The sequence below is a fragment of the Hakea prostrata genome, chromosome 1, assembly GCF_041222555.1.
Source record: "Hakea prostrata isolate BN-2017 chromosome 1, UWA_Hpros_2, whole genome shotgun sequence".
NCBI classification, from domain to species: domain Eukaryota; kingdom Viridiplantae; phylum Streptophyta; class Magnoliopsida; order Proteales; family Proteaceae; genus Hakea; species Hakea prostrata.
The window spans coordinates 38,371,869-38,391,982 of record NC_142600.1 but is presented as its reverse complement, the minus strand read 5'-3'; the positions used below and the strand labels follow the sequence as shown (position 1 = coordinate 38,391,982).

General features: G+C 40.4%; 1 protein-coding gene across 1 annotated transcript in view; it reads left to right on the top strand.

Moving 5' to 3' along the window:
- Positions 1-17,220, top strand: part of LOC149028919 (Vacuolar protein sorting 55 (VPS55) family protein) — a 45,140-nt gene extending 27,920 nt beyond the window's left edge. Inside the window, exons 4-5 of the mRNA XM_089139390.1 lie at positions 16,621-16,705; positions 16,811-17,220. Of these exons, the coding sequence (XP_088995516.1) occupies positions 16,621-16,705; positions 16,811-17,003 (278 nt within the window). The 3' untranslated portion in view covers positions 17,004-17,220. The remainder of the gene's footprint in view (positions 1-16,620; positions 16,706-16,810) is intronic.
- Positions 17,221-20,114: the final 2,894 nt, after the last annotated feature.

Sequence of the window (20,114 nt, the reverse complement as noted above, 5' to 3'; positions counted from 1 at the left end):
ACAGCGAAACACTCCACTTTCTTGCTTCGAAGAAAGAAGGAAAAGAACGACATGGGACGAACTTGCTCTCCTTATCCGAACTTGATCTCCTTATCCAAAATAAATACCGCACCTCTGATGAAGAAATCCAAGCACAAACATTTCATTAATCCTGATCGCGTCAAGGGAATGAGGCAGGCTAGCAACCTCCTTTTTCTTTCTTGATGAGTTGATCTCATCTCGTTCTTTATAATTATAGTATATACTACTCCATATGATAGTAAAAATCCTTATTTTTTAGCCTATATTGCCCTATATATATCCAGCTCCAGCTTTCGGTTATTTCCTGGAGTGCCGAACCAGTAGACCAATAATCCATGTTCCTAGTGGGCGCTTATTGGATTAAAGCTTGGAAGCAATAAAGGCTATTCATTAGTTTATGGAATTCCAAGGGAACACAGCACTTACTCTCTTTGAGCCCCAGTTCAACAATCAATAGTTGTTTCCAACCTAAGTTACTGGTGGAAAGGCTACTTCAAAGCCCTAACTCACTAATTGGGTTAGAATAGACTGTATAGTATCCGCTATCACTGAGAGCCCGCAATCATCCTCAGTGGAAGAAAGCTATGATAGAAGAAATGGAGGCTCTAAAGAAGATGCTTTTTATCATCTTGGCGTCGAGCTATTTTCCCGCAGGACCTCCCCTACAGTATCGTCACCGCAGTAGAGTTTAACCACCAAGTTCGGGATGGATTGGTGTGGTTCCTCTACGGCACAGACATATTGGGATGAGGCTCTCCCCCTCCAACTCTTCCACCTGCCTCTTCAACTCCTCCTCCAAGCTAGTACTTTCTATTTTGGTGACAACTTGCACTCCAAGGCTCCACAATTCTGTTTCTGGAATTTCAAACCACCACAACTTGTTCCTTAAGCTATTACTTGGCTGTTGCAATACTTAGATATCTAAGTTCGATGGTTGGGCATGTAGAGGACAAAATCCCAACAAGAACTGTTGTTTATACCGCGATCATGGACATGATATGAACGAGAGTAGGGTTTTGAAGAATGAAATTGAACGGTTAATCTCTCAGGGCCATCTGAATATATATATGTCCAGCAAAGAGGATGAAATCGCCAAAGGGATAGAGATCAGCCAAGTAGGAATGGTCGAAGGCAAGAAGAAAGAGTAGATCCCAAGTCTGAAACAAAACCCAGGGATGAAGTCCTCAAGCTGCCCCTAGGAGTGGTAACCCAATTTTTACCATATTGGGTAGTGTTGATAGGAATTCTATTTCTAAGTCAAGGGCTTATGCCAGGCTTGTATGTCCTGTAGAGTTTCAAGTGGTAGTTAAAAGAGCCAGAAGAACAAAGGAGAACACATTTTAGGAGGAGGAAATGAAAGAAATCAAGAACCACCCCATGATGGCATTGTGATCATTGGAAAGGTGACAAATAGGGAAGTCCATAGAAGTATAGTAGTTACAGGCTCCTCAGTTGACATATTGTTGCCCGTGAGGCTTCCTAGAAATTGAAGATTGACCACAATAAGTTGAAACCTTATGTGACAAGGTTTTTTGGTTTCTCAGGAGAATCTTGCTTAGTTAAAGGTACAATTGTGATAAGAATTGCTCAAGACAGTAACAACAATGTCAACTTTGTTAGTTATTAAAAGCTTGGTAGCATACAACCTAATTCTAGGCAGACCAATTCTAAATGCTTTGGGGGTAGTGTTGTTGACCAAGCATTTAAAGCTCAAACTTCAAATTAACCGTGGCATAGGAGAATGTAGGTCTGATCAAAAGGTCTCTCATGAGTGCTATGCTGCATTCATGAGGGACACTAAAGGCAAAGGTAAGGCGGTTGCCTTGTCGGAGGTAAGGGATGATAGAGATGAAAATAAGATTTAACGTGTGGAATCTATTGAGAGGCTTGGATGGAACCAATTGAACTTCCAGAGTCTAGAGAAGGGAACTATGATTGGCTCTGAATAGAGAGAAAAAGATAAGAGAGAATTGGCCCGCTTTTTGCTAAAAATAAAAACAGAAGAAAATTGGGCACCTTTGCTTGGTCCACTGAAGATATGCTTGGGCTGGTCACAAGTGTTGCTGAGCACAATTTTTGGATCAGTAGATCAGTCAAGCCAGTGGTGTAGAAGAGGAACAATTGAAAAGCTAAGGCAATCTAAATTCATCTAACTAATTGATTGTCCTATTTGGTTGGCCAATGTGGTGGTGGTAAAGAAACATAATGGAAAGTGGAGGATGTGCGTAGGTTATATGATATAAAAAAAGCTTGCCCTAAAGATTGTATTTCATTGCCACAGATTTATCAGCTAATTGATGCCACTTCTGGGCATTAGATGCTCAGTTTTATGGATGCCAACTCAAGCCATAACCAAATTTTGATGAAGACTAACTGCATACAACATTCATGACTGATAGGGAAAGTTAGTTTTAAAAGGAAATGCCATTTGGGTTGAAGAATGTAGGAGTAGCATTCCAAAGGGCTTTAAATAAGTTTGCTGATCAGATAGGCCGTTATATGGAGGAGTTGATGATTTGTTGGTAAAAAATGTTGCCAAAAGGGATCATATTGCAGACCTGGGTGAATATTTTGGACTCTTTAGGAAGCATGGAATGAGGCTCAACCTAGATAAGTATGCCTTTGGTGTGTCCTTAGGAATGTTTTTGGGCTGCATCGTTTCCCAGCAAGGCATAAAAGCAAACCCATAAAAAATAGGGCCATAATGGACATGGAACCACTGAAGAATGTCAAAGGATTACAGAACTTGACTGGTTGGATAGCAGCACTGAACAAGTTTGTAGCCAGATTAGGGGACAAATGTGCGACTTTCTTTCAGTGCTCAAGGGTCTTGGACCAAGCAACAGGTTTATATGGACTGATGAATGCTAGACAACTTTTGAAGAACTTAAGAAGAGGTTGACCACTCTGTCTATCTTGTCCAGACCAGTTCTTGGGGAAATCTACTAGTTTATCTTGCAACCTCTCTGATTGCGATAAGTATAATTCTAATAAGAGAAGATAAATCTTGCAAGCATCCTATATGCTTTTTTTTTTTGGGATGAATAAATAATATATTAGAAGAAAGTGGAACAAGTACAAGGTCTTTAAGCAGAAGATCGAAAAGAAGAACTAAGACCCTAGGAGACAACAATGAGCCTGTTCCTTGGGGTATCATCAATAGAGGGGTGGGGAATAGCTACCAATCTAGAAGAAACCTCAAAATAGATGGCATTCCAAATCTTGTCTACAGAGCGGGATTTGGAAGTTCATCTCCAAATATTTCTCTCCCACCAAAGGTGGTGGACTAAGGCACAGAACACTAGCTTACCAATCCGGTCACAAATGGAAGAGCTTGAAAAGTTTCTCAAAATCCAAGACCAATCTCGCCCAAATTCGAATGAACGTCTCGAACGGGGCCATATGGAGGAAAGGGCTTTTCCCTAGATACATCTGGAGAAAGGGCAAGAAAAGAAAAGGTGCTCAAGGGATTCCAAACCAGACCAACAGAGGATGCAGTTTTGGTTAATAAGAATGTGACAGCTAAAAAGGAAGGGATTGGGTGGGGAGGGCGAGGTTAAGGGCTCTCCAAAGGGTAAGGGAATGACGGGGAATGTGGCCTTTAAACCAAACCAAGGGGGTCTAGGGGGGCTTAGGGTTGTGGGGTCTAATAAGGTTCCAAGCCGAAGAGGTGGAGAAGGTTTTGGTGGGGGAAGCGAGCCAAATGGTGAGGTCGCAGGCGGAGTTAGAAAGAGGGGGGGAGAGATTCCCAAACATGTGTGAGAAATGGCAGGGGGTTAGGGTTCTAGGAACCATTAGAGATGAAGGCCGACTAGAGGGTGGATTTGGGAATGCAGGAGTTATAGACAATGCAGGGACCAAAGTGATTAAAAAGAATTCGGATGCCAAGGGTCAAGCCAAAAGGAGGTGGATGAGCCAGAAGAGTGGAGATAGAAATAGCTGAGATGGCACGAGGACGAAGCAAAAGGAATTTCCTCCAAACCCAAGAAGGGTTGGGAGGTAAAGGGACATTCCAGAAGGAATCCGACCGGAGAAGAGAAGAGGAGACCCACCTAACCCAAATAGAGTCATGCTTCGAAGCAATTGTTCAGATAAGTTTGAGTAGGCAAGCTAGGTTCACATTAGAGATTCGGCGGATTCCCAGGCCTCCTTCGGATGTAGGGTGACAAGTGGAACCACCAACTGATCGGGCGGATGAAGCATAAGCTTCCTGCCCTTTCCAAAGGATGGCACAGAATAAGGATTCCATCGCGTGAATGGTGTACTTGGGGATGGAGAAGATTCCACACCAATAGAGATAGGTGGATTGGAGAACAGAGCGGATGAGTACCACTCACCCCGCATAGGATAGAAGCTTACCCTTCCAAAGTTGCAATTTCTTGCGAATATTGTCAAGCATTGGAAGGCAATGGTGATGAGTGAGCCTACCAGGAATGAGCGGGAGACCTAGGTTTACCATTGGGAAAGTATTGGGAGAGAAACCTAAAATCTAAAGTAGAGAGGCTCAAAGCTAATCGGGGATACCGGAGAGGAATATAGTGGATTTGCTGAGATTGACCATAAGGCCAGAGAGGGCTCAAATTGCGAGAGAGCCGAGAGGATGGAGGATATGGAGAGGTGATCCGCTTTTGAGAAGATCATGAGATCGTCAACAAAAGCAAGATGGGTAAGGTTCAGGGATTTGCATTTGGGAATGGGGGAAATGAGGAGTTGGTTAGTTTTGGTTTGGAGGATGCGGGAGAGAACTTCCAAGGCTAGAGAGAAAAGATAAGGAGATAAGGGGCAACCCTGGCGGATTTCCACAAGGGAGGGAAAGAATCCAGCGGGGGAACCATTGGCAATGATAGAGAATCTGGGGGTGGAGATATAGGTTTCAATCCAGTGAATGAAGGGGGAAGGGAAACCCATGGCAGTGAGGACATCGTTAATGAAATCCCAGCGAATGGAATTAAAGGCTTTATGAAGATCAACCTTAAGGAGCGCAGCCGGGGAGTCGGAGGATCTATCAAAGCCGCGAACAATCTCCGCACAAAGGAGAATGTTATCTGCAATGCTGCGGCCCGAAATAAAGGCCGATTGATTCAGGTTGACAAGGGAAGGGAGAGTTGATTTGAGCCTATTCGCAAGGATTTTAGAGATGAACTTATAGATGAGATTACGAAGGGAGATGGGGCAGAAATCTGAGACGGAGGAGGCACCTTGCTTCTTGGGGATGAGGCAGAGGAAAGTTTGATGAATGGAGGAAAGTTGAGTGGGGTTAAAGAAGAAGCTGCAGATGGCATGGACAAGATCATTCTCAATGAAATCCCATGAAGCAAGGAAGAAACCCATATTAAAGCCATCAGGTCCCGGGGCCTTATTGGGCTTGTGGGAGCGGATGGCTAGAAGGATTTCTTCCGAGGAAGGGATGGCGCTGAGAGAGGAGACAATAGAAGGATCGATGACTTTGTTAATGAGGTTGGGAGGAAGCAGATTGCGAGGAGGTAGAGAGGGAAGAGAGAGGGGATTGGAAAAGGAGACAATCTCAGCCTTGAAGCTAGCGGGATCGGAAATGCAAGTACCATTATTAGTAATGAGAGATGGGATAAAAAATGCAAGTAGTATATGCTTTGTAAGGTATACCTTGTTTGATGCGGAAACAAGGTAACCTGAGGTGGATAAGCAGGCCTGGGAATTGTTGGTGCTAGCAAGGAAGTTGAGGCCCCATTTTTTAGGCTCATCCAATCACTGTACTAACCAATTGGCCTCTGAAGAAAATTCTGCATAAGCCAGACTTGGCTAGACAGCTAGTTACATAAGTAGTAGAGCTGAGTGAGCATCAAATTGGTTTCGAACCACGCACAATCATAAAAGCTTAACTATTAGCAGACTTTGTAGCAGAAGGTAACTCACCCACAGTGGAGATGGAAACTCTTATAGGACTACCTTGTAGATGGATCCTACATGTGGATGGTTCGAGTAGCTTTGTTGTGTCTGATGTTGTGCTGATGCTTCAAAGCCCTGAAGGATTTACTATTCATTGTGCTTTGCATTTTGATTTTGGGGCCTTTATTAATGAAGTAGAATATGTGGCATTAATTGCAGGCCTTCATTTGACCAAGAATGTTTGTGCTTAAAATGTAAAGGCATAGAGTGACTCAAAGTTGGGGTGGTTAACTAGGTCTTGGGAGTTTACTAGGAAAAAGAAGATAGGATGGCACAATATCTTCAGAAAGTCAACTAGTGTTGAGCATGATATGCATTGTTTGAGATCTTTTAGATCCCTCAGAAAAACAACAATATGGCTGATGCATTGGTTCATCTAGCCTTAGCATAGTTTTCTAAATTGGCTCTAGTAGTATATGTGGAAGATCTGAGTACTCTAACATATTTAGAGGTTGAAGTGATGGATATTGATGAGAAGCCTTCCTAGATGGACCCCATAGTTTAGTACCTCTGGATGATCTATCGCCCATTGATAGGGGGAGACACCAAGAACAGTAAGGAGAAGAGCAGCCAAATACACATTCAAGGATGGCCGATGGTACAAAAGATCAATTTCAGGTCTGCTCTTGAAGTGTTTGGGTCCTTCAGATGCCCAGTATGCTTAGGGTGAGGTTCATGATGGTATATGCGGTAGTCACATGGGAGATAAAGCATTGGCCTATAAGATGCTTAGGCAAGGTTTCTATTGGCAAAAAAATGCAGCAAGAAGCACTGAAATATGGTCACAGCAAAGGCATGCCTTCTTTTTTTTTTTGGGGTTGGGGGGGGGGGGGGAAGAAGACCTATAGATGGTCACAGCTGTAAGCTGGTCAGAATATGGCTAGTAAGCTAGTTAGTATCTAGTGGTTAACTGGTTAGTAAGGCACAAATGCTTACCTCAACAACCATACTTTGACAAGAGGGTAAGTAGTGTGGAAGTAATGCACATTTGGAAGAAGGCAGAATTCTTCCATCAATAAAAAAAAAGTTGCAAAATGATCTGAAGAAAATACATCAAAAGACTGTTTGACATTGCCTAGAGATTGATTGATGAGAAGCTACTAGTCTGGAGCCTATTTGTCTAAGAAATCACGCTGACTCCGGTTCCATCCAACGCAACTAGAGGTCCTTCGCCTCATCCATTTAGGACCAGGGGCGGAACCACAGTGGGGCTGGGGGAGGGGGGAGGCATGGCACACACCCCCCCCCCCCCGAATTTTAATTTTTTTTTATTAATTTCCTTAATTTTTACAAATTTTATATTAATTTCCTTAATTTTCAGTTTTTTCTCTTCCCACATGTGAAATATCACTATTTGCCTCCCCCCCCCCCCCCCGGCAATATTGAGAACAACTTTTGAAGGTAAAGTAATAGGTATAAATGTCATTCCTAATTAAAAAGTATAAATGTCATTCCTAATTAAAAACTAACTCCTCAATCCCTATTTATTCTCTCTTCTCTTCTCTTTCATCTTTTCTTCCTATTTATTCTCCTCTTTCTATAAAGAAATTTTGAAAATCTTATTAGGTATTCAAAATGTCATTCCTAATTAGAAACTAACTTCTCAATCCCTATTTATTCTCTCCTCTCTCCTCTTTTCTTCCGATTTATTCTCTTCCCACTCTATAAGCGTGGGTTAAGGAAAATTTGGAAAAAAATCTTCTCCACAATTAGGTACTCTTTATCTTTCTCAATTTATTTATCGTTTCTTTTTTCTCATTTTTTTCTTTCTATTATTCTTTTTATTTGATTTTATATTCTCTGGTTCTTTATTTCTTCCGCAATTTTTGTTATTTGATTTTATATTGTGAATAAAATGTCTATAGTTAGTAAGGTAACTACCTACCATTGGTTTGCATCTCCTACCTAAAAAAAATAAAATTGATTTGCATCTCCTACCAAAGAAAATTTTGGTTTGTGTCAAACTTTTTAGGGTCGAAGTCATGTATATATATATTTTTGTATTGGTGCTTTAATTTATCTATATTTTTTCATCATTATCAATAAATTACCCATTTTTTTCAAATATGTGTGGGCCCCACAAAATATATGTGGGCCTATTCTTTAATATAGAAAAATAATTCAGAGGTGGGACCCCAATGGGTTTTATAAGGGCCCACACAATGTGTGGCGAAAAAGCATTAGTGCTTACCCAACGGAAAGGTTATTTGGACTTTCATTCTTTGCCCCCCTCCAATGTTGAATCTTGGTTCCGCCCCTTTAGGATTATTGAGGCCAACATGGTCACATACCCTTAGGTCAATCACAGGTGGAGACATGTCCTGTGTATTGAAGTTGGCGTCTATCCTCAGGACAATTTCCCGTGTTTGGTCAGCCCCTTTGTTGTAGGCATGACCTATTTGTTTCTTCAAGAAGGCTCTTTAGCTCAGGCAACTGTTCGATGGCCCTCACAGCTTCAACCTTAGCTTCTTCTATGGAGGCCTACGTTGCTTCCTTTTCCTTCATCATGTGTTGTACGACACCTTGGAGTTCAGCAACTTTTGCAGAAAGGCACTTTGCTTCTTCAGCATTTAAATCCCTGTCCTCACGAACCTGTACCACTTCAAACTTGAGGTTGGCATTTTCTTCTCTTAGCTTTTCCTCCTCCTTGGCCAGATTCTTGAAGGATACCCTCAGAGAGTAGACCACCATCTCCGCTTCAAGCTTGGCAGCAGTCAGTGCTTTTAAGTTCCATGGCCATAATATCAAGCGTGATTAAGGCCTCAGTAGCAAATTAGTTTGAGCAGTTACCCGTCTGAACAAAAACAGACTTTGGCAAGTTGATCAGGATAACTTAATAAAAAGAAGGAAAGAAGAAACAATAAAGGAACTGAGTTCTTACCCCTAGCCAGCATCACTAAAAGCTTAGCCAGTCTCCTGACATCCTCAGGCAATTTGGCGTGTAGAGCCCAGAGCTTCCCTATTGGTGGGTCATCCATGGCAACATGACAAGCAGACAGGGGCCACTCTGGGACATATGCCTCAATCTCAGACTCTAGAATCGATGCGGAGTCAAGATTTGTTGAGCCAAAAAAGGTGGTGGGCTCCATTCCCCCATGGAACTGCCATGACACCTTCGAGTGATGTTTCCTCAGGGCACGTTGAACCAAGCAGGTGGTGGTGGGATGGTGGAGTATGCTCCTCAGCTGGGGGAGGGGTTGGAATGCTCTGGCTAGACTCCTCCCTCTGTTCCTTTGCTCAGATGAGGGACCATTTTCCGTCACCCTTTTTCCTTCGGCCTCTTTTTTCTTTGAGGCCTCCTCAGACTTTTTCTGTCCTCTTCTTTCTTCTTCTCTTTCTCTTCCTTCTTCCCTTCTTTTTCTCTCCACTTCCTCAACCTCATACCTCAACCTAGCCTCCTCCACTTCTTGTAAATTCTCTCTCATCAGCAGAACCCCTCTTCTCCTCAACAGAAATCTCGAAACCCACTGCAAGAGAAGACAAACATATCAGAATTTATATATTACTTAGGAATCATATGTTAGGTTGATTAAAGGAGGATATATGCAGGGGGTGAAAATCACCTGGGAGGAGTTTAAACAGGCCAAGTTGGTTGTCATCTTCCAGCAACCTATTATAGTGAAAGGAAGGCCATTTAAATGTTTGCATCAACGGATAGGATTTGTTAGGACGGACAGCAGGATTAGCAGACTCATCGTGTTCCTGAGCAGCATCAATGAGAAATCCATGTGGAGTCACTGGTTGGAAGGAAGAGCTAATGTTGGATAGTGCTTTTCCAAAATTTGACGTTCTGCATGCTTCATATATATTAATGGCAAGGATGCCTGGGCTAAGCAGAATGGTTCACTGAATATAAGGCGACGGACATCCGTTGCATTGAAGCCTTTTTCTGTATTCCTCAAGCAATGATTATTTAAGGGCATGGAAAAACCTAAGGAGAGCAAGGCACCAGATGTGGTCAGTCGTACCACATGAGATCCGTGGAATCTTCAGTTGCCTGATCAGCCAACTCACCAAACTGCTTCATTAGTTATTAGGAAGAGCAAGTTAACAGGCATCAGACCAAGTGACTTCATCAGCTGAAAGTGGTCATCCTTCATCCATTGATTGGGTGAACTGGTCAGAACCCTCCTGGTCAGCCAGTCTGACCAGCAGCCTAAGGGGCTTGTGTTATGACAATAATACCCAACTGCTGGTTCACACCAGGCCAGCCAAGAGATTATCATCAGGTCAATTGATTAGGAGGTTGGACTAGTGGCCGGCTCTTGACGGACCCGGCTATGAGTTTATCACCAGATCAAGGCCGTTAACTGTAGCTGCAATGATCTAACAGATGAGAATGAAGCTGATTAGGCATAACTGACTCGCACGTGGATGATAGGTATAACTAGGTAAACTAGGAATTGACACATGGTATGTAACTCATTTCAATAGGTAAACTGAGAATTGACACACGGTTTGTGACTCATTTCCCACTATCTCTCACTCACTCACATGGCAGTCTCTGCAACTTCTGCAATTCGTCTTCTCCTTAGACCTTGGCTTGACTTAGCCATCGGAGGCGTCTGTTGATCGTCCTGATCGGCCCACTCTGACGGATTTCCCTAGTCTTGTAGGGATTCACTCAGGGGTCATGAGGAATCTCAAGGATCTTGGAATAACCAGCATCAATTTAGAGGTTCATTCTATGGTCCAATCGCAGAGGCAATTTCAGCCGCAACAGTACTCAATTATGAATGACAATTGAAAAAGAGTTTCTGAAAGGACATTAGAATTTATATGTTATGCTGGTTATGTAGTTAACCATTTTTTTGTCTAATCATAGACTTCATGACTATCCTTGAGTTGTGGATATTGGTAAGTGAAACAACTCTCTTTTATCATCATTTTGTTTAGGAGACTATCAATAGAATCTTGTCATATGCGTGTGATTGCAGATATTGGTCTCTCATTCCCCCCCCCCTCTCTTTGTAACAGAATTAAAATTAAAAAAACTAAAAATAATATAGAGCTGAAGGAAGAGAGAAGTGGTGGAGAAGAAAAAGAGATGAAGGAGGGAATGGAGAGTTGTGCAAGATGCAGCTCTCCCCCTCAACAGCATATTTATTATTCAAAAGTTTCCTAATTAGAGTAATCTTCAAAATATCCTTAAATTTGGTTAAAAGATCTTCAAATATTTTCAAACATTACTATTCTAAAATAGACTAGCTTGATACCCAAGTAACAAGAAGGAATGGAAACAAATCTCCTTAAATATTGCTTGCTAGTCAAGCTAAATAGAAATAGAAAGTACAGAAAATAAAAAGTAATATCCTAGTCTAATAAATAGGAGCTAAGGAAATAATATAAAATCTAAGCTAGTCTATGGTGGACCCCACATAATGTAGTTACCACTGAAGTGGTAAATTGCTTATATTTAACACTCCCCCTCTAGCTGGAGTATACATATCAAAGGCTTTAGCTTGGAATAATAGGAACATGTATTAAAAGCTCCATCATCTTTAACACCTGGAACCGTAGTAGATGCCAAAAAACACCAAGAGAACTTCACCCAGGATATAATCAACAACTTAAAATGACAATCTTTAATTCTTTATGTTGAGTGAACCATCCAACAATGAGAATAATTGGCGTATTGAAGATGAACAAAATCCACAAGTAAAGCAGCATCAAAGGCACTTTCCAAATAATGCCAGTAGTAGGGAGGAATTTTCACACTAATAGATGCAAATTATAGCTCCAATGTCCACATATAAGCTTTTGCAAGAAGGCAAGTAGTAGGTAAAAGTTTGGGTAGGTAAAAGACAATATTTATTACTACGGACCAAATAGATAGGTAAAAGGTAGTATGGGTTACTGCAGACCAACTAGGTAAAAGGGCAGTATTGGTTATTGCAAACTAAGTATGGGTTACAACAAACCAAGAAGGTAGATAAAAAGAAAATTAGTATGGATTATTGTGGACCAAGTAGGAAGGTAAAAGGACAATATAGATTGTTGCAGACCAAATAGGTAGATAAAAGGTAGTACGGGTTATTGTGAAATAGTTAGGTGGTAAAAGACAATATAAGTTATCGACTAAGTAGGTAGATAAAAGGTAGTATGACTTACTGTAAATCAATTAGGTAGATATTATTATTATAGAATACTACAAAAACAAGAAGAAGAAGAAGAAGCAGCCTTTTCCCAACTAAATGGGACCGGCTACATGGATTATTGTAGAATACCATCATCAAATGCAAGCCTTGAGTAGATAGAGTAAGTCTTTATTCTCCTGCTCATGTGTAGCATTACATGTGGCAATTAATAACTAGGAGTAGCATTGTAACCAGATTCTAGTAATTTCCAATGCACCTCTTCGTGGTAAAAGTAATCACCAAGTAATTAGATCCCAAGTGACAACTCCCAATCTCTCCTCATGGTAACTTATAATGTTACACATATGGCTAGTTTCAAAAGTTGGAACCCTAAAATTGATATGATTGATATCTAGTGACTAAATATGTCAAAAAAGTAGTGGCAACCATGACCTTGAACATGTAAATGTGTAAAAGCAGTGCCTCTCAAGAATGAGATTTAAAAAAGGCAATGGATAATTCTGGAACATAATATGGGGATCGGTTTTAGTTTCTAATAAAATTTCAGAAGCAAGGATTTTGTAATAGCGAGAAACAGGGATGTGTGGGTAAATAAGAAGGAAACATGTCATAAAACCAGAAATAGTTAAGAGTTTCCAATGGAGAAAGTAGGATTTCATATATTTAATAAGGACAAGCTTGGAAGTGACTGTAACTAAAGGGGTTTGCTGGAATTCAATGTAAAAAAAGGAGTAGCCATGAAAAAAGTAAGGGAGAAAAGAGCAGGATGGGTTAATAACGATTGGTTGTTCATCTTTAACCTTTAACCTCACCTAAAACTAGCAGAGAACTTCAACTTGCAATAGAGAGTTCTTAGGCACTAGAGATATAAACAAGGTGGGATTCTCAAGAACAGGTTACCACTTCAATGCCTCACATAATAAAGCACAACTTGCGTGGCAGCAGAGATAATGATAAGTGGAATAAAAATAAAAAAATTAGGCCAATAGGGAGTTCAGTATTCAGCAACTAATGATGAAACAAAATAGTAAAATTAATTAAGAATTCTGGTTTCAAGTAACAAGTTAGTAGCCATGCCTAGTCGTAATATAGGTCTTCCTTTTTAGTACCAGATTTGAATTGATGTAACAACTAACAAAGTTGCTGACTTTTTTCAGAAGAAAATGAACTTCCAAAATATCAGGAACATCAATTGGATTAATGAGACTAGACTAAACTTCAAGAAATTCTGGAGAGTGTTGGCCAGAAAACAAATCACAGCAAGATATTCAGATAGTCTAAACCACAAACATACTCTTTAAATAATCAGACTTTAGAATCTTCAAGCCTTCATAACCTTGTTAAGAATAAGGTCTAGTTCATGCTTATGACAGAAATAACTAAGCAAATGGTAGTAGATAGGCAGCAGTGATAGAACCCGAATATCCTCGGAGATGATTCCTAATTTCTAACAGAACTTGTAGTCACTGCTCTGATACCATGTAACATAGTTAAAATTAGAGAAAATTACATGGCATCCACAATTTTTTTGGGTGAAACCAATGACCACCCACTATTATCTCCAAAATTACATGGCACCCACTTGCATAATCACAAGTTATCCATAGTTAAATTATGTTGTTAAATGGTTACTAAAATTACTTAAATAGCCTTGCCCTTGTTTAACTAATTTAAAATTTGAATTTCAAAGTACCCAAATGCCCTCTGGGTAGGGAAATGACAATAATGCCCTTAGTTTGATACCCTTCCATACCCAACTAGGTGAAGGGATTCAGCTACATCCCCACCCCTTCCCCCTGCCAGCGACCAACTACCCCCATGGCATTCCTCCAAATCCAACTCCTACAGATCCCCAAAACTGCCCCACTGCAATTCTCTACTAAATGATTGAACTCAAAGCCAATTCAAAGTGCACGCTCAGATCCACTGAGTTCTCTCAATTGAGAGACTAGTGTTCAATCAAAATTTTAATCTCAATCTTATTCAATCTCAAGGATTCAAAACCCTGTAAAATTTCAAGAACATTAATTTATTTTATTTTATTTTTTAATTCCAGATGGTTGTTGGAACTCTATATTCAAGTCTGATCAGATTCGATTTTTTTATTCCTGATGGTTGTTGAACTCCAGATTCAAGTTCGATCAACATTACCCCAAAATTTTTGGATTTCAGGTGGTGATGAAGGAAGGTCTCTCCATGTTCCATAGATTCTTTCACGGCGTCTGCTAGTGAATTTTTCCCATGGTTACTTAGCAAAACCTCTTCATGTCGACTTCTTCTCTTTTCAGTTGCAGACACATTTTCACTGGGAAGGAAACCCATAACTCTTCACTGCCCCTTATCTATCTTCTCCGATACATTTAATTTGAATTTAGAGTCCATTTAAGGACTAGTGAGCTATCTTTTCTCTCTTCGAAGTTGGTGTTCATACACCTTTTTCTTACTTCTTTGCTTATATTATCTTAAGGGAATTCCATTTTATGGTTTTTGCGATTCCTATTTACCAAGAAATTGTTGGAATTGAACTGAGTAGAAGCTCCCAATTAAATCTGCAAACTGGAAGGCTATGCATTGAACGATCTTCACTGACTTAGGAATGTGGATGGTGACTTAGAATTGAAGCTCGATTTCTCAATGTTCTGTGTCCAGCGATAACGGAACCATTGATGTTGAAAGCAAATCGTCATGGCACTAGGCTTTCATGAGAGGGAAGAGAGCAAAACTCGAGAGAGAGAGAGATGTAGGTAGAAAATGGGTGAAGGGATTCTCCCAACTAAGGGTTGGGTAGGATCATTTTAAATGAGTCAAACAAGGGTAAGGGTATTTAAGTAATTTTACTAACTATTTAATAGCATAATTTAAGTGTGGGTAAACTTGTAATTATGCATGTGGGTGCCATGTAATATTAGAGGTAATAGTGGGTGGTCACTAGTTTCACCCCAAAAATGCTGGGTGCCGTGTAATTTTCTCTTGAAATTAAAATAACTAGAAATATTGGAGTGCTGAAGAAAGAGACAAGAATTGGTGAAGAAGAAGAAAAGATAGAGGAGGGAATAGAGAGTTGTGCAAGATGTAGCTCTCCCCCTCAATAGTGTATTTATCATTGAAAATGATCCAAATTGGAAAAATCTTCAAAACATCCCTAAATCTGGTTGCAAAATCTTCAAATATTTTCAAACATTTGTATTCTAAAATAGATTCGCTTGATACCCAAGTATCAAGAAGGAGAGGAAATAAATCTCCCCAAGTATTGCTTGCTAAACAGCACCCCCCCCCCCCCAAAAGAAACCCCCCCAAAAAAAAAAGAGGAAACAAAAGGGAGATAGAATGTAATTTCTTAATCTAAGAAATTGGAGCTAAGGAAATAAAATTAAATCTAGCCCAGTCTATGGTGGACCCCACATAATGTGGTTACCACTGAAGTGGTAAATCATGCGCATCTTAACAGTCCTAGTTGAAGAGGAGTCTATACACACACTATTGTGTTGTGGCATTTTGTAATGAATAAGGAAAATGGTTATGCTTAAGGGAATTGTTTCTCCGTTGCTTTCTCCAAAATACAAGATACCGTTGAGAGCAAAACATTGGATCCAGAGTTTCACCTTCCACCTCTTTATTTCATGTGCAGCTATTATTTTATCCAATATCTTGCTTGCTTCCTGTACATGCAATTGAGATTCTATTTTCTAAAATTTTAAAACTAGTTTAATCATCTAAGCTTATGTAGTTACTGGCTGCTTGCTCTTCAGAATCCCCCTTCTCTCTCTCTTTCTCTGTGTGTAGAAAGCTGATAGCACTTCTCTTAAACTTTTGCATTCTTGTAATTAGCAAGTTTGGAAAGAGAAGATGTGGGATATATTTACCAACCACTCGGTTGGAGTACCAGAAGATTTATATATTTGTCTGGTAAGATTGGGTACATTACAAACACCGCAATGCATCAGGTACGTGATCAGTAGAAAGTGCAGAGCGCATAACCACAGATTGGTGCAAGGGTGAAGGTGGACTTGATCATTTGCATCTTTGTGACAAGTGGAAAACTGACAGCTGAACCAGCCTGATAACAAAAAATTTAGATGTATAACCTGTATTCAGCTGCATCAACTCATAGTGTTGCCAGGCAGAACCATCTACGTGTGGGAAAATTCTGGATTTCCCACATTAAAGTGTCTACTTAACATGAAGTCTGCCATTTATTCACCTTATTCTAATCTTCCCATTACAGTCCACACCATGAAGTGCTTCCTGCTTACCCTCGCCCCCTCCCTTTTATGTTTAAATTGATAAGGTGTAAAGGACTTCTTTAGCCTGTTAGATTATTAGGCTAAACCTGCTACTTCTTTTCCTCTCTTTTTATAGCTACCCCACCCTGTAGATGGGACATATCGACTGGAGGATTTGATGCTTCTAGGCTATAAGTTTTAATTCTCAGAAATGCTTACCCAGAAACATTTGCTTGTTTATTACCTATACTCTTGGACATTAGAATGCAAAAATGAAATATTCTATTGGGAGAATTTCTTTTTGATCGTTTACTGGAACTGTTATGCTGATGTTTTACATTGTCTTCCTGCAGCAATAATGTATATACTTCTTCCTATGCCTCTCATATTTTTTGTTGGGTCTGATTCCTCGTCTCTCTCTTCTGAAACTGGGAATAGGTGAGTCCTCTGCAGATTAGGTAATTGACCTGATTATTAATTTGGGACTGAAATAAAAATTCATGTCTTTAACTTTCAGTCTCTATCAAACCTTGTATATCACAGTTGGGTAGATGCTACCAAGTTCTTGACTGGAGCTTCTGCAGTTGGATGCATTGCAATACCATCAATCTTAAAACATGCAGATGTTATTGGTTGGGGAGCACTTGCAATGGAGTTATCGTCGTTTCTTATCTTCGTGACTGCCAGTATATGCTACATTCGAATTAATGCAGAAGATGAGTACAGCATGTTCTGAGTAACGATTCATTCTGGGCCCAGACTTCCTCTATATTTGAGTTGCCTATGGTGATTATAAAAGGCTTAAGTCCTTGGTTTCATTGATTTGAATATCTTTTGCTTAATCCTTTGTGCTCTACAGTGGAAGGCAAAGAAAATTATATGGTTGATTGAGTTAATTTGTTGTGCATTCTTGTTGTGTTTTCTTTTGCTAATAGAAAGTGAGTCTTTTTTATTTATTTATTTATTTATTTATTAAAAATTTTTTTTTTGGTTGCCAACCCCGGTTCCAAGGCTTTGCCCTGACTAATTCGGTGTTCGACCTGGGTCGCACACCTGGCTGTGGTGGGTGAGTCTTCTAGCGGGGATTTTTTGCATCTAAGGTTGGTAACCGCACTAGGCGAGTTTTCTAAACAAGCCATGGCCCTTTGAATCCATGCCAAATGTTTTCTACGTGAAATTGATTGTTTGAAAATAGAACAGCCAAAAATTCATCAGCCATCAGGGTTGTATATGTGGGAATGATCCTCGTAGATGGATTGCAAGGCAAATGTACCCTTCTAACGTTTAGCGCAACCCTACAGATTAGGAGAATCCTTTGCAAATGACAGGCGTTGTAAATAAAATTGCCGACTGTTATTACCCACAAGCCGACTCAAGAGATCTCATATTGCTTAGGGTATTTTGGTCATCTTAAATACAAGATTCACATGCTTATTGATTCAGTTTATTCCCCCTCCCCCACCCCCACCAAAAAAAAAAAAAAAAACCAAGAAGACGATTTGGTTTATGTTAATATTATCTAATTGTAGGTGTCCAAAATTCATTGACTGGTGAACCGGCAAAATTTTGGCATTATATGGCCAAGTTTCGGCGAGATTTCGGCCCTCCATTTGGGGGGGGGGGGTATTAGGTCATTTTGGGCCCAAATTTGGTGTCTACCTTAATTTGATGTCAATAAGCACCTTAGAATTGCTGGTTTTGCCCAAAATCTCACATAAAATGGTGTTCTTGATTGGCATATATCCGTCATGTATACATTGTTGTTCTTGATTGGCACATACCTGACCTGTATATGGGCAAAATAGGAATTTTATAACATTATGTTAAACAATTAAACCAAAATAAATATGCACAAAAACAATAAACATCATTATAAAATATTAGGATACAAATATAACTAAGTATATGCATGTGCTGACACAACTTGTATCATGTCAATATCAAGTATTATGCCCTGGTGGATCCATCTGCTGTGAGTCCTGTGTCTCATGCTAAAAGGCCCAAAGGTTACAGTTATAAGCTTCTTTTCCATCATATTTTTAAAATCACCATGACATTTCATGCTAATGGTTATTGAGGTACATAGAAACTAGAGATTTGTAATTAGCGTCATCTATGGATGCAAAACTACTCCCATCAGGAGGGTAATGAGAATAGAGATATGGAAGAGAGTTAAGAGACCTACTGGGTATGGTGGTGCTTGTGTTGGTTCATATGATGGTAGGTTTGGTTGCATACCATATTGGTATAATGCCTCCAACATACCAGTTGTCCCCGAGCCATTAGGAGGGATAATCAGGATGCTATGATGATGATGACCCCAACCATCATAACCCCATAACTAGATGTGGTTCGTGTGGAGCTTCTGGAGTCATCCAAACTCATGGATGATCCATCATTGTACGCATAGTAGTGCGAACTCCTAGAAGACGGGTATGTATCATCGTGCCCATGAGCGGGAGGGACGCCATAACCATAAGCAGATGTGGAGCGCCTATGGACTCCTCCAAACTCATAGACCCTATCGCTCCCGACAAGCTATCCGTCGGATTGAAATGGTTGTATGAGCCATACGATTGAGTATCATCACTATAACCATAGCCATGCATGTGCTCCTGCTCCCACCATGGCCCTCCCCCCTCCCTGGCCGAGTGTAGCTCGTAGGACGATCACAATAAAACTCACCACCATGATTGTCATCTTGGGTGGCATGTTTGTACTGAGTCTCTCCAGTGAATCTCTCCGGAGGATGCTGTGTCTTTGATAATGGAACATGTAATCGCTCCTGTACTCCACCACCACTAAGTTCATCGTCATCATCATCATTATCCCTCCAAGTCTGATTGGGACTGGGAGCAAAGGTGTCATTTGGATGTCCTCGTGCGTGCCATACTCCACCATCCACAGTGGCAACAGCTGCCTGTGTATGTGCCTTGCCCTCTTGAGATGTCATGTGCTCATCTACATCAACTCCCATAGCTTGAGTAATGAATGGGCCTGGCCTACCTTCAGGCTGGTCTAACACCGGCCCTCTGTCCAACAACCAATCAGTGAGGGGATGTTGCTCATCTGCAGTGACCTCGAAGATATTTTCAAGCCGGATGTCCCTGTCCCTATCCCTATCACGATTAGCATGTATCCTATCATGCTCTATCTTCAACCTTATGTTATAGTGGCAATACACGAGGTCATTTAGCCATTAACTTCCCAACCTATTCCTCCTCTTAGAGTGAATCATGCCAAATGTACTCCAAATCCTCTTGCACCCAAAGGTAGAGCAAGTCTGGGAGAGGATCTTCACTGCCACTCTCCAAAGGTCCTCTGCATCGCCCCCTTACAACATCCACCACTCAGCTGCATTATCACAAGTACCTAAAGTTAATTCTTTAATGCTTAATAAAAAAATCCTACTTATTAACCTGGATCGTAATTTTGTCGATTATATATAACAACATCTGAACCAAAGACCCCAAGTGCATCCCTAAACATCTTTATCTACAATGATTAGTATTGATGGTTAACTAAATTCTTTCAAACATAAAAAGCAAGTACTAAGTTCTAAATGCTTGATATCTCATCTCCATGTGGCAATTTGACTAGACCACTGGGTCCAACTCAACTTCGAAATAACCTGCATGATGGCATTGAGCAGGTCTTACCTCAACCCCAAATTTTAGCTATACGTATATTTGGGATTGAGATAATAGGCTGCACAATTTATAAACTCACAGTTAGAGATTTAGATCTATCATTGAATAAATTACTAATATATACTATAGTACAAATTAATAACCCACACTAATTACTTACCCGCCCTATGCATTGGATGCATTAGATGAGTGGTCCA